At 40.1% G+C, this 15,380-nt stretch overlaps 1 protein-coding gene across 2 annotated transcripts in view; it reads left to right on the forward strand.

Moving 5' to 3' along the window:
* The window catches only part of LOC113818571 (uncharacterized), a 6,955-nt gene extending 2,003 nt beyond the window's left edge, over positions 1-4,952 (forward strand). For both annotated transcript variants that reach the window (XM_027370769.2, XM_027370771.2), the window contains exons 2-10: positions 1-155; positions 453-581; positions 687-803; positions 1,200-1,314; positions 1,708-1,778; positions 2,173-2,263; positions 2,643-2,783; positions 2,979-3,526; positions 3,914-4,952. The exon at positions 1-155 is cut by the window's left edge and continues 18 nt beyond it. In XM_027370769.2, the coding sequence (XP_027226570.2) occupies positions 95-155; positions 453-581; positions 687-803; positions 1,200-1,314; positions 1,708-1,778; positions 2,173-2,263; positions 2,643-2,783; positions 2,979-3,526; positions 3,914-3,948 (1,308 nt within the window). In that variant the 5' untranslated portion in view covers positions 1-94 and the 3' untranslated portion in view covers positions 3,949-4,952. The remainder of the gene's footprint in view (positions 156-452; positions 582-686; positions 804-1,199; positions 1,315-1,707; positions 1,779-2,172; positions 2,264-2,642; positions 2,784-2,978; positions 3,527-3,913) is intronic.
* The last annotated feature ends 10,428 nt before the right edge of the window (positions 4,953-15,380 follow it).

A 15,380-nucleotide genomic window follows, 5' to 3' on the forward strand; every position in this document is an offset into this window, starting at 1 on the left:
GTAATTGGTACTGATGTATCATTGAGAATCAAGAAAATATCTTCCATCTGGTGTACATGAAGATATGGCGATGTACTAGCATAATGCAGATATCATGAAGAGCCCAAGAGAGATTGTGTTTCTGATATCTGTCATCTTGTGTGTTGATGTAACAAGTAAGCATCTCCAGGGTTTGCACTGTTACTGGGCACTGGTGTCTTTCCTTTTGCTACGGTTGCTGTAATTTTCTCCCTATGTCTTTCCTATGGTATCTTGCACTTAATACATGTATTTCAGGTCTCAATAGATGAAATTTGATTTTGAATATTTTAATTTGGATATTATTTATGGAAGTAATGCACTCAAGTAAAAGAATTTATAAGAATGAATAACTCTGCTTATTATAACCTTCATAATTTAGTAAGTTTTTGCATTATAAAATGGCTGTTTTAATCGTAAATCATATTTTGCAGATGGTGAACTTGGCGCAGCATGTTACTCATTGACTGACTGTACAACGGATGCAGATTGCATACACGGGATCTGTAATTGTACTGAGATTTGGTATATAGGGAATTCTCTTACACCAATATGTAGGTCTTGTAAGTCCTTTTTTTTTTTCTTTTTTGCATGAGAAAAGAATAATTGGGAGTGGTTGTTTCTGTGTGTTATATGAGAAGTTTTATTTATTATTTTGACTTTTGCAGGGCAGTATGAGAAATTGTGTACAAAGGATGAAGAGTGTTGGGAAAATGCCAAGTGCATATCCGTGAAATGTGAATGTAATGAAGGGTTTTACAGAATTAATTCTTCATGCCGTAAAGGTAAGATATTCTTGCATTGCTCACATTGAATTTGAGATTACCATGGTATTGCAGATAAAAGTCAAATTAATGTAACAGATTAAATTATCTGAAAGAGTGGATTTTCATTTAGTGATTAACATTTATCTATATGAGAAAATATTAAAATGTAAAATTCATGCAATAAGTTCCTGTATTGCAGGAGATAAAATTATTTAGTGAGCTTATGTTTTAGACTATTTGTACAGAGCAGCTGAAAGGTTATTCAACAATTAAAAGATATTTACATTTTTTGTGATATTTCAGTTCTCTCTTATACAAGCTAATCAGGTCATAGGGGTAGTTAATGATAATTTGAACTTGACAAATATTGATGTAAATTTGATTAGATTTTTAAGCCAACTCTCCTTCTTACAGTAAAACTACAGGGTGTGATGAAGCAGTGCAAAATAAATTTAAATGGAGCAGATACAGAAATGTGTGATATTAACAAACATAGTATTTGTATTGAAAATACATGTGTTTGCACTAAGTAAGTAATGAATCTTAAATAGCCAATTTTCTTAAAAAGTTGACAGTCATCTAGTTTCATTGTAGATGGAATTTTTACATCACCCAGTCCTAAAGAAATAGTTTTAAAAAGCCCACATTTGTATAAAATGTGAAGACAGATTTTTTATACTTGATTAAGTGTAAAGAGGAAAATTGTATCTATTATCTTCACTTAGATCACTGTAATTGACTTTTCTCTCTCTGTAATGTGCAGACTCTATTCAGTTAACTTGAGACCAGTTATGTTGCTCTAAAGTTTAATCACAGGAAAAATTCAAGTTTCATTTAGGAAAAGGAAGTATTGTTATCATCATTAATGTTATTAAAAGACTCTTTTATGATTTAAAAAAATTTATCTTCGTCTTTATGCCAGGGGCTACATACCAAACAAATACGGACAGTGTGAGTCAAAGGAATCATATTTGACCCGGACACGAAGGACTGGTGCGTAAGCCTGAAATGAAATTCAGCTAAATTATTTTAAGTTGAAGAAATATCAATGCTTGGTGAATATGTATATATATATTTTTTTTTTTACAAAAATGTAAGCCATAGACGATGTGCATCTGTTTATATTTTTTCCAATAACCTTTGATTTGAAATGAGATGTTTAATTTGTACAACACTTTTTTTATTTTAACACTCATTGTTATCACTCTCTAACGTAGAGAAGGGCAAGGATACACAAGTGATATTTAGTCCCATTAATAAGCATGACATTGGTATTGCCACTTCCAGATAGCATTATAACACACACACATACATCTGTACATTTACACATATCATGCTGGAATTTGCTCAAGAGCAACATTTCTGCAACACATTAATGTATTTTCAGAATATCGTGTTACACCAGGTGAATACTGTAGAGAGGATACAGACTGTATTGAAGGCCTAGAATGCAAGAGCTTTGAGTGTACGTGTCCAAGGTATGTGCTACATTCTGTCTGTGTGTCTGTCTGTCTATTTGTCTTTCTCTGTGTCTCCATCTGTGGGTTGGAGACACACACACACACACACACACACACACACACACACACACACACACACACACACACACACACACACACACACACACACACACACACACACTCTCTCTCTCTCTCTCTCTCTCTCTCTCTCTCTCTCTCTCTCTCTCTCTCTCTCTCTCTCTCTCTCTCTCTCTCTCTCTCTCTCTCTCTCTCTCTCTCTCTCTCTCACATATCTGCTTTTATATTTTAATCTATACTGAACACACATCTCAATATTTTAAGGCAATATTGATATACTGAACTTTCCTCTTCAGTCTATTATTGTAATATTTTTCAGTGGTTGTAAACATGTTGCAAGGAATATGGCTTGTGACTGTGGAGACGTTGAAACTGAGGTTGCACCAATTATTGTTGGAGTCCTTCTAGGTGTGATTAATATTTCTTTCTGGTTCTGGGCAATAAGGAGAACCATTGTGAAGTAAGTTTTTTAGAAATGCAAATTGTTATTTTTTAACCTGCTGTAATGTGTGGTGAGAATTACATAAAAAGAGTACCATGTAGTTATTTCTATTTATGATGTATTAATGTAGTATATTTATTTTGTTTTACATGGATGTACCTTTAATTCAGTTAGTGTCTGAATTAAACTTACCATTACATTTCCCTTTTACAGGCACAAGGAAAAAATGAAACGTCTTTCATATCGCACAGCAATTAATGATGATGTGTCTGCGTCACATCCTCTTTCACCTGTCCAGTCCTCTGACCAAACAGTTGCAGGCTTTGTATCCCCTTCCAGTAGAACAGCTGGCACACCTATCCGAGAAGACAGGGGCACTTCCAGACCCTATTCCATAAATCCCCCAACAGCACCAAACAATCCTGTAAATTTAGCATCAGATAATCCTCCATCATATGAAGAAGTAATTTCTTCCCCCCTGTATAAACCTAAGCCATCAGGCCTGCAAAATGCGCCAGATCCCCCTCCATACATTCCTTTGTCAAGTGGCACTTGGCAGTCTTCAAGTCCTTCACACTCTCCTACAGCACCACCATATTCAATTAGTCCTCAGGCAACACTACAGTCTGGAAGTCTTGATGCAATACCAAACCCCGGAAATCCCTCAACACCAGCAGTCAGTTTATCATCTCCATTACATTCATCGGTCCCAGAAATACAGCAAGCATACAATCCAAACTTCTATGACGGCAATGTTTCAGGTAGGTTTTGTCACTGCATTTGTTCATTCCCATTTTTTTCCTCCACTAAATCTTCCTCTCCTTTACCCTCTATCCCTGCCTCTCCCTCTCTCTCCCTTTACCTCTCATGCTTTCATTCCCTGCCTCTCCCTCTCCTTCTATTCTGCTTTCCCCTTCCCCTTCCCATACCTCCTACCCCCTTTCTGCTTGAGCTTTCTTGTTTCTATTAATCTTCCTCTTTCTCTCCCTCTCTTGTAGTTTTTTGTTTTTTTCTTCCCCCTCCCTTTCATCATCTTTCTTCCCCCCCATTTCTTTAGATGTAGTTTTAATTATAAATGAATATTAAATAATTTTGGTCTAAGTATAAAGGCCAGACATTTTTCAAGACATCACAATTCATCTTTTCAGGTTCAGCTGCCAGTGATGGTCCATCAAGACTGTAAATATGGTACTCTGGGAAAATTAAATGTAACAACATGAAATATTCTTGGCTGAATACCATTTGTTACAGATCCCGTATAGGGAAGAAATTGCTTGGCAGAATCCATTTACCAAGAGGTATCTTGGAAAACTAATCACTAATTTGGGCTGGAAGGATACTGGATACTGGAGAGGATGGCAGTCTCCTGGATATGAATTTAAAGACTACTACCTCATACTCCCACATCTAAGAGGTGAAATTCCTTTGCCAGAGAAAAAGTATCCTCAATGTATATATGTTCTAGGGAATCCTAAATGGTAATCCCTTAATTCTTACACGTTTTGTAGTATGGTATTGTAAAGGAACAAAATGATGAGGTGTATGAGAAGTCACCTCAGAATATTATCAAAATCATTGAAAAGAGAAGCAAAGCATGTTGGGTAAGGAGAAAGCCATTTTATGTACAAATATAAAGAGAGAGGTGAGTCACAGGAAAAAAGGTACAAAATATGAAGAAACTGTATTAACTGTATCAAAAGAAGGCAAACATTACAGAAATTAATATGAAACTGTTGGTAATAATTTTGAAAATTGCATACTATAAAATGAGTAAATTGTGTATATTGACATAAGTGCATGGAGTAGAATCCTGTCAGTAACCAACAGGGAATGATAACAGTTGTGCCTTATTTGAAGTGTTCATTGCGACAAAAGTAGAAAAGGTATGAATGAGATTGAATTTCTTCAGTGAGTGATGTATTTGACCAGTTTCGATTATATCTTTGTCAGAAATATATGTATCTTCAATGACTAACAGGGTAAGAGACTGGGGCTTATCTACAGTTTAGCACTGGCTTGGTCAGAAGTAACACTTATTGTAAGAGGAAAGACTTATTTGTGCTGTATTCATAATTTTCTGCAGAAATGACTGGATACTTATCTTGCAATTTACTTTATTTTTGCATTGAAAGAATTGTAATGCTTTTGTAAGTATGTCATTTTATAATAAATTTAATATTAATTAAATTTTATATGTTGCTGAAACCCCCACTCCATAGGCACGATGTCTAATGTCACATGAGCTTCCCAGGACTCAGGGGTCTCTCATCAATTTGCAACAATTTTTAATGCTTTGCTTAATTTCCATACTTCAGTTTTGCTGTAAAAGAGATAGCAATAATCCTAGCCTCATACCTCAGGACAGCAGTTGTGGCCTTTAAGGATTTGGCCATTCCTCAGCTACACTTTTTTTTTACTTGTTTGAATTCTTTTCTTTTTTACCGAGATTTTGAGCTTGTTAAGCCAAGGTCATTGTAGTCTTCTCTGTCCAGGGATTCCTAGACAGCTTTGCCGAAGTCAGGTCTGCTGTAGTTGGCCTAATTTCGGAGAGGCTGTCTTGGGATCCCAGGATAGAGAAGACTAGTGTGACCTCCAGCTTAAGAATTTCATTGTGGACTTTCAATCACTGTCCTGGGTCTAGGTAAGTATAGCATCAAGGTGGTATATTATACAAAACCTTATCCACATTGATATCTACTGCAGATAGGCTGATATTAATAGTTAAAGGTCTTAAAGCTTGTCAGGACAGCGGGCTTAGGGATTGGTCCTGATTAAAAATCCAGAGTATGAATGACACCATGGCTATACCTTCCCAAGGAGGAGAATGTTTCATGGCCACAAAAGCCACATTGTGAGGTAAGGCTGGTGTCCAAACGACATTGATTGGGCAGTCAGAGTTAAACATTGGGGGAAAACTTGTACGAAGCTTTGCTTGCTGTTTCTTCATTTCTGACATCACATCGAGCAAATCTCGCCCATGTGGCCTTAAGACTAACCTGACTTTGAACATGAACCCCTGAACCCCTTCATCATGAAAAAAAGGACTTTGATGGTCATATGAAAAGCAAAATTGTTTTTATATGAAAACTGTGAGATGGTAGTCCTATTGTAACACTGGATTTCAGTTCCCTCCCAAATTGAGGATTTAAATAAGCTAATGCAGATTCGTGACTACACAGTGAAAGAACATATTTTTAGGGCCCAAATACCTTTAAAGAAATGTTTCATTGGAATTTAAGGACAATGGTTAAAAGTGAAATCCTTGAGGACAAAATTATCAAAACAAAGGAATATACAGCATAAACAAAACTGGATTGTGTTTTCATGACTTTTGTTTGAAATATTAAGCAAAATCCCCAAGTTGAATATGGATTTACCCAAGGATGCCCTAACATAAAAAGAAAAAAAAAAAAGTATGCAGTGACATCCCTTGCACTGAGAGCACACTCAATTATGTGACTAGTCTAGATTTCCATCAGTCATGTTCTGTTGAATGCAACGGAATAAATGAATAGAAACATCTATGAAAGAGGAGAATGTAAATGACCGTGAGGAAAAGAGGAATGTATAAAGAAAAAGGTCCCCCACCCCATGCCCATTGTTATCCAGGGAGGGGTCTACAGACTGGGCCCAGATCTTAGCCTTCGCCCCAACTATGTTTGCTTAATTTCTCTCCCTCTTTTTCCTTGTCTTCATCCTCTCTTCCATCCACATCCTAAAGTGTAAGAGCCGTGCTGAAAGGGTGAAGAGCTGCCGTTGTGGGAGTCCTGGACGGCCTTCATCTGAACTTTCCTCTAACATGAGATATCTTGCCCTAATTGTAAACATTTTCAACTTTTTGCCACAATAGTGTATCATAATGCTGGATGACCTTTCCTTGTGAGGGAGTCTTGCCCCCAAGATTCACCCCATCGCAACATTTTGTATACATTGACCCGGTGAAAAAATATATATATATATATATATATATATATATATATATATATATATATATATATATATATATATATATATATATATATAAATAATAACTATAAAAGAGGCAATCAAGATGCACTATAAAACTAATGAAACGTACTCCATGCATTATCCATTGTACAATGGAACCTTCTACAGTCTTTGAGGAAGCTTCCTACCCTCATCCTATGCTCTCGATAATAGTCCTTTGAGGAGGTCGATTTGCCTAAGGAACATTTGTTGGAGGGACCAACTGGGAAGAGGGCGATGGAAGCGTACCAAGTATCACAAAAAATTAAAGTCTGGTTTTATGTCAGTCCTGGATGGCCTCAGGGAGCCACGGTATTCCCGTGGTTAGTAGACTAACCCTTACCTCTCATAGGGACACTAAATGGCAGACTGTCCTTTTTTTCCATTCATTACAGGCTGGCTATTGCCAATAATTTTTTTTTTTTTTTACCCTTCTTAGGACATCAACTAGCCTGTCTAAATTTGATTTCTCTGGCTTCCCAACACGCCTCTCCTTTTACCTAGCTCCAGCCACTGATGCTAATACCCCCTTCTTGATATTTGTTGTCAGTTCTATCCATTCCAAATCAACCCAGGTCATTACTTAACCTTCAAACTACACCCTTTCCTTTCTACTAATATCCACTCCATCTACTGCATAGTCTTCATTCTCTAACCCTTCCCCCTTATTACTGCTCTTCATCCCAGTTGTCCGCCTCTCACATTACTGCCTCACTCCACACCACCCCATCTTCCTCCCGTCCTCGTTCTTCTACTGCTCCATAAGCCTTTTAAATACTCTTCTTGATCCAGCCAAGTTGAATAGATTCCAGTGGCATAGAGGGGGAGCGGGGCAGCTACTCCATCACTCAAATAAAAAGTGAATATGTTAATTTTATCGAATATATTCAATCTTTGTCTGAAAAATGTGACTGCAATCTATTTTTCTGATGTGCTTGTTCATTTTAGCAGATTTAAATGAAATATGAATTCTCTCTGTTTCCGTCCTAATAATATCGCCTTAAGTATCTTAATTTTCGCATCCTGAGTCAATTTAACCCCGAAGTTGAGGCAAGTTTGTTTACATAAAAGTGCTTTTTCAGATCAGTGCAGAACTGCCGCAGTATCACAAAGTCAGAGAGGATGAGCATGTCCAGATCAGATCGCCTTCCTTTCCTTTTCCTAGTCCCATGTAGTAACTGTGGACACAAAAATGAGCCAACAAAAGAAGTAACTTTTCTTACCTCTGTTCTTCATATGGGTTTGGCACTTATTGGCAAACAAGGAGACTCCAGCCTATTACAACAAACAGTAACTAACCTTTTGGACAAGCTCTCCTTTTCACGTGACAAGCCTAAGACTCATGATGAGAACCCAATTCTACCAGAGTAGTTTGAGGCCCCTCCCTCACTACCTCCCATCAGTACATCTCAGCCACAAGAATCTCATGCTGAACCAAGCACAAGCACCACAACCTATGAACAGACACCATCCACCTCAACAGGAAACTCTAGAAGTAGAAGCCTTAGCCCAACTAAGCTTTCCAACACCTCCAGAGGGCCTCAAAGATTTCCAGACGGCAAGGCCCAACGCAAACGTGTGCGTCAACTCTTCCTCTGGCAGTGAACACTCCACTCCTGCCTCTAATTTACATGGAAAAGAAATCAGAGTTGATGATCCTACCGAAATCACCAATGTTACTACTAACCCTCCTCCTCAGACAGACTATACACCTAATAACTTACCGGAAATCCTCACTTCCGAAGACAGGCCACCTTCAGTTCTCCATATTCCGGAAGACGAAACCTCGGCCACAGCTTGGTCTCCTTCGCTATGAAGGCTCTGCCATTGACAAGGATAACTCTGATTATGACTAATAATAACCAACAGCTACAACAGATAAATATACTGCAGTGGAACATCCGCGGCATCCAGTCGAATCTCCCCTTGTTAAACCTAGCCCTCGCAGAACAAAGATATGACATAGTCACCCTTCAGGAAACCCTCTTGAAATCACACATTTCCCCCTCTCACTACACTGGATTCCACAAACTTTAACTTTCTCCCCTGTGGTCCAGAAACAGTTTCAAGGACTTTCAGTAGCCCTTCATAACCTCGAATTACGGAGTTACAATATTTGTAGGCCTCAAAGATACAGCGCCAAACTAAACAATGACCACATATTTGCTGACTTGGAAAGCGCCCCTTCAATCTTATTGGGTGACTTCAATGCCCGTCATCCAATTTGGAATGAGCCCAACTCCAGCTCTTCAAATAATATATGCAGATCAGGACAATCTCTAGCTCGATTGCTCCACAATTTCCTATCCGCATCGCTTCTTAACGCAGGAACTCCAACTCACACCGGAGGAGGCGTTCTTGATCTTCCCTTTCTTTCTGACAACCTACTTCCTTCTGCTACTTGGACCATCCATCCTTATCTTTCCTCGGACCACTTTGCTACTACCATAATGCTGGATACACCTCCCCTCCGTCTACCTCCTCCCATTCACATATGGAGCATCAAAAGAGCAGACTGAAATCGGTTCACTGCTTTCATGGACGATTGGTCTTCCACTTACTCTCCATCAGCTGGCATTAATAACCTTGAAGCATTATACTGTCAATGGCATACATTCTGCTGCCACCTCTTCCATCCCTGCCATTAATCTCATTCCATATGTCTAAAGATAGTGGTTCCATAACGACAGAGTCAGAGAACTTAAACATCGTCTCCCACAAATTCGGAGAACGCTCAGACGACATCCCTCTCCCATCCTTTTGGCTAACCTCAGAACAGCTATCATACTAGCAAGAGAAGATTCAAGAAATAAGAACCAAAGCATGTCAATGGTGCGAATCAATTAATACCCACACATCCCTACACGAACTGTGGACAATGCTTAACATTGCCTCAGGTAAATACAAGACACAGCCGCGTCACCCTCAAGCTCAAGACGTTGCTGAAGATCTCATACACTCCTTTAAGACCAGAGGAGACACCAACATTCTTACATGTTCAACCATAAATAGACTTGATACTCTCAGGCCAGAGAGACTTCGATTCATTACAGAAGCCATCAACACAGCTGCTGAAACACTTACCCTTCACCACACATGAAAGGCAAGCTGCTCTCAAGATTTGAAGGGACACAGCCACAGGATAGGACAAAGTTTCATACTCTATGATAAATCATCTTGGTTCATATGCCACACAACTCCTGCTTCACCTCTTCAATAAATCCCTCGCAACGGGCCGCCTTCCTAAGTGCTGGAAAGAGGCAATTATTCAATCAATCCCAAAACCTGGATCAGATACATATCGTCCTATATCCTTCCTTTCTTGCCTCAGCAAAACCATGGAAAAAGCTGTCTTGAATAGATTTAGGTTTCTGATCCCCCACCAACATCAGTATACCTTCGCCTACTGCAAAGGAATCGGCACTCGAGACAATTTAGCTGCCATTCATAGCCTCACAGATGGGAAAGATGCAGTCATCGTCTTTATTGACCTCGAGAAAGCCTTTGAGTTGGCGAACAGAGAGGCTGTTATTAGCATACTAGCTAAAAGAGGAGTCTGGCAATTTACTGGCTTGGTGTAATGATTACCTTACGCAAAGGAAAGCTAGAGTCAGATTCCAAGGGCATATCTCTACCTTTCTTCAGTTTGAAAATGGCACCCATCAAGGTGGCATCCTTGGTCCGCTTTTATTCAACATACTAATAGCAGAAATACTTTCAACACCACTACCACTTATCGTCCACATTCTTGCCTATGCAGATGGCATACTAGTGATATCAACCGGCAGTTACCGACTTCCCAATACCCAACAAGCCCTACTCTATATAATCCAAATGCAAAGATCTTGGTCTCAAGATTAACACCAACAAGACCAGGGCCTTACAACTCAGACGATGGATACCCAATCAGTACTTATACATCGACACACAGCAACTTCAATGGGAATCAACATATAAATGCCTTAGAGTGGTCTTCAATAGTCAGGGTGACTCCTCAGCTCAGTTACACCATGTTCTCCAAAGGACCAAGTCTCGAATGTACTCCGCTGACTCTTTGCCACGGAAATGGGGCCCGGGTTCCATTTTCTCCGAACTTTCTATATCCAAGGTATACGTTCAATCACTGATTACAGCGCCATCTCCCTACAAACTTTGGCTCCAGTCCATCTCATGAAACTAGAAACAATACAAAACGAATGCATGAGTTATCCTCGGTGCACCAAGATGGACTCGTCTCGAAAATTTACGTATGGAACCCAGACTAGTTTCCCTGAAGACCAGAATAGATCTCCAGATAGCTACACAGATTTCAAAATTTGTCTCTAGACCCAACTCATCACCAATCGATTCCAAACTCTGCAATCTTGTTTTCCACCCTCAAGACTTGCATCCTCATAATCTGCCATGGCACCAAAATGCCCTTAGTTCACTGGACCACCTTAATCTCACCGAAATTATAAAGGCAAGAGGAACAGATCATCCCCACCCTGTCTACTCCTCACCAGCACCCTGGAATCCTCCTACATCCTCTTTCATCAAACGTACCACAGACCTCTCAAACTTGGAGAGGCAAATACATTCCCTTGAAGAAGAATCAGATCTTGCAGTTATATACACTGACGGATCTGTTGACCGTCATTCCAGCAAAACCGGCTCAGCTTTTGTATACCAGGATCAGGTCTTTAACACCAGAATCAGCGATGGAGCCTCTTCCTTACAAGCTGAACTATTTACTATTAGTGCAGCTCTCACCCATGCCCTTCTGTTGAAAGACACCCAGCTCTATTTATTAACAGACTCACTATCTGCACTACATGTTTTACAACAAAATTTTCATTCTGACAACATACTACTCGTGGCTACCATTCTATTCAAGATTAATCAGCTAAGACAACAAGGAAAGGTAATCACCTTCATGTGGATTCCGTCATGTTGGATTACAGGGTAATGAAACAAAGGACAGCCTCATACATAACCATTCTTAGCAGCATCAAATCGTTGTTGGAAATCGTTGGATTCCTCTCACTCTATACAATGCAAATATGTAGGTTTTATTGCGCGGAAACCCCCCTATAGCGACAAACTTGGCCCAGATAGCAGGGGCGACGGACGTAATATAGAAAATTACCCTAGTAATATAACCCCACATTGAAAATAACCATGGTTATTCAAATAACTTCCCATTGCAGGGGCTGTACTCTCTGCGACGGTCCCTGGGGGGGAGGAGCTACCGCCCCCAACCAGGAAACAAAATATCTCCCACGTCTTCAAAACCCACCGAACCGACGAGGGCGGGCCACCGCCGCTCTTCTGTTCATGGTATACCTTCTTCATCCTGATTATACTACAATCGTATCTGTATACGATGTTGACTATGTCAAGGTTAGTATGCTAATTCAGTCGGAATCTTACGAGGTAATTGTAATATTACGCCCACCGCTCCGACATCGACGACGATTGTGTAACGCTCTAGCCTGCCGTGAATACGTGGTGGATGATTTGTTTCTTCGGCGGGGATTGGGGAGTGCCAGCCTCCCCCCCTCAAGGGGGTCGCAGGGGGCACAACCCCCTGCAATGGAAAGTCATGTGAATAACCATGGTTATTTTCAATGTGCGTTATATTATTAGTGTTATTTAGCCCCGCATTTTCCCTGGAACCATTCATCCCCTCCCCTGTTATCGGGGCCAAGTTTGCCGCACAATAAAATCTATATATTTGTAATGTGGACAGTGAGAGGAATCCAACGATACCAAAATCGTCGATATCGGAGCGGCGGAGATAATATAGAAAATTACCTTTTCATATAATTACTTGTTAATTGAATTTCATCAATAACCAATAATTATACTACAATAAAAGTATATCACTACCAAATAAGATAAAAGAATTAAACACCACCAGGACAAATTGCTCTGCTCAGCCTTGCACGTGTGCCAATTGTGATAGCTCCTATAATGTATATTACACTTCAGTCCAATTCATTTCAGTTAGATTTGCGAAGTCTGTCTAGATTCACCCGGACCTTTTCGCTTGAGTGACCCGGCCTGTGTCAGCTATTTCTGGTTGACTCACGTGTTTTCTTTGAACTGTATGCTAAGCTCTACGATGATATGATGATGATGATGATGATACTGTTGTTTGCAGAGCCAATAACAATATAGTAATTGCAATGCTTATGATAAAAGTAACAATATCAATATTGATAGCAATAGTAAAAAAAAATGGTTTTCCCGCCAACTCAAGGAAAGATGAAGTTACAAGATCTACTGATTGACTCCTTTGTGGCAGAACCATCTATGTACAGAGACATTTACATAACAATACCGGAGGCATTGGATTAAGGAAATGCGACACTGAACCTGTAAACTTAATGAATTTTAAAAAGTATATGGCTATTTATAGCAAATATGTTGCATGACTGAAGCTTTAAAGTCTATGGAACTGTGCACCCTGACTCCCCGCCTGAGGTTCCCAACCTGATCATGACCATTCTGATTGCCCTGCGTAGTCACGTACGAGTGACAAATGTGGTGGCTGCCATAATGTATTTTATAGTAGCTGAGGTAGCAATTCTGATTCAAACTAGGCCTCACGTAGAGACCTTCGCTCTAACCCCCCTCCAATTTTCTCAAGAAGTCTCCGCATCTTCCCCAGTATCTATTCACTCTACTCTAACCCATCCTACCTTTACTCCCTCTCTCCCCCAATTGAATTTCTTTTCCTGTCTAAATCGAGATACTCCAACCTTTACCACTTCCCGATGGATATCCCTCCTTCACACTTCACCTGTTGCACCAGGCATCCTAAACGTTCCACTTCATCTTCTCACAAATCTACACTGTCCTCTTCCTCTGCTCCTAGGACATCTATCCCCTCTTCTTCTCACAAGAGAACCTTTGTTTCTCAGACCTCCCCACCAACTCCCCTATAGAAATATAGCCCTCTGTTAACCACTATTAAAATGAGTCGATTTACGATTGTAACTGTCGATGTAAGTTAAATGCCCGATGTAAGTTAAATGCGTTACCAGCGGGCATTTTAAATGCTTTTAAATGCTTTTAAATTGCAGCGTCTTCCAACTTGCTAAATAGGGTTACTAGGGGATAGGTGTAAGTATGATGGTCTCTGCTGGGTAGGAAGGGGTGTACGGTTCAAATACTTGGGACTGGACTGGTGACGCTTTTCTTCGACTTTTGGATCGATGCTGGGCCAGTAGGCTGACTGACATGATCATAATCTCCGCCTTGATGTCCTGCAAGGAGTTTGGATGCAGTGCGCACTGGGCTGTGGGGATGACCAGAAGTGCCTCTTATCTCTAGTGTACCGACCAAGATCTCCATGACATGACAGATGGCGCCACATTCTGAAGCATGGCCATAAAGCGAACAGCTCCATAACCTTGTGCTTGACCCAGCTATCATTGGATACACATTCGTTTAGTAACAGATACTCCTTATCCTTTGTTGCTTCCTCTCCAACCTGCCAGAGGTCCACTATGTGCCCTTCTTCATCTTCAACAACTTCTGCTGCAGCTGCAATCATAGTTGCACATTGGCTATTGTTGGCCTCATCCGACTCCTCTGGGTGGCCCAACAGAGCTGGATACCGTGGTAGTGCATCCGCTTGCCCTTTAGATACCAGATGTGGAAGATGTGTCCTCTCTTTAAGGTTCGAAATAAAGGGATTGTTGATATCTTTGAGTTCCTTCTCACCGAAGATTGTAGCGAACGCTTTGGGGTCGGTGACGAATGTGGGACTCCTACAATCGAGCAGGAAGAGGGGTGCCTGAAATATATGGCAATTCAAATGGAGGGCGAAACAGTTTTTCTCATCTTGTACTATTGTAGATTGTAAATATAAGATAGAAACCCTTAGATATTATAAATATATATATATATATATATATATATATATATATATATATATATATGTATATATATATATATGACCCATTACGGTTGACAATTACATCAACTCGGATATTTACCTAATTGAGAAAGGTCGAACTGCAGTAACCAGACCAGGATCGAACATTCCCTGGATGAGACACATACATATATATACCCTCGTTAAATGTCGTCTATGAAGTGTCTTCGATACTCATAGCACGATGTCTGGGTTGGAGGTGTTTTTTTCACATTTATTTATTTATCTATTAAGGACAGGGACAAATGAACACAAATTGCTCCAGGTGCGACTCTACGTCGCCACCGAGAAAAAAAAATATTTGGAGCACTCGCATGAAATCCTGCAATCTAGTTTAGTACAAGTGTATAATAAGTAACATAATACTAATTGGTCTCTCTCTCTCTCTCTCTCTCTCTCTCTCTCTCTCTCTCTCTCTCTCTCTCTCTCTCTCTCTCTCTCTCTCTCTCTTTCTCTCTCTCTCTCTCTCTCTCTCTCTCTCTCTCTCTCCCTCTCTCCCTCTCTCTCTCTCTCTCTCTCTCTCTCTCTCTCTCTCTCTCTCTCTCTCTCTCTCTCTCCCTCTCTCTCCCCTCAGTGTGTCACAGCAAAGAATATCCATTGTAACAAATGAAATTAAGACGTTGTGTGTGTGTGTGTGTGTGTGTGTGTGTGTGTGTGTGTGTGTGTGTGTGTGTGTGCGCGCGCGTGCGTGCGTGCGCGTG

This window comes from Penaeus vannamei, chromosome 2 (genome assembly GCF_042767895.1).
Source record: "Penaeus vannamei isolate JL-2024 chromosome 2, ASM4276789v1, whole genome shotgun sequence".
In the NCBI taxonomy this organism is placed as follows: Eukaryota; Metazoa; Arthropoda; class Malacostraca; order Decapoda; family Penaeidae; genus Penaeus; species Penaeus vannamei.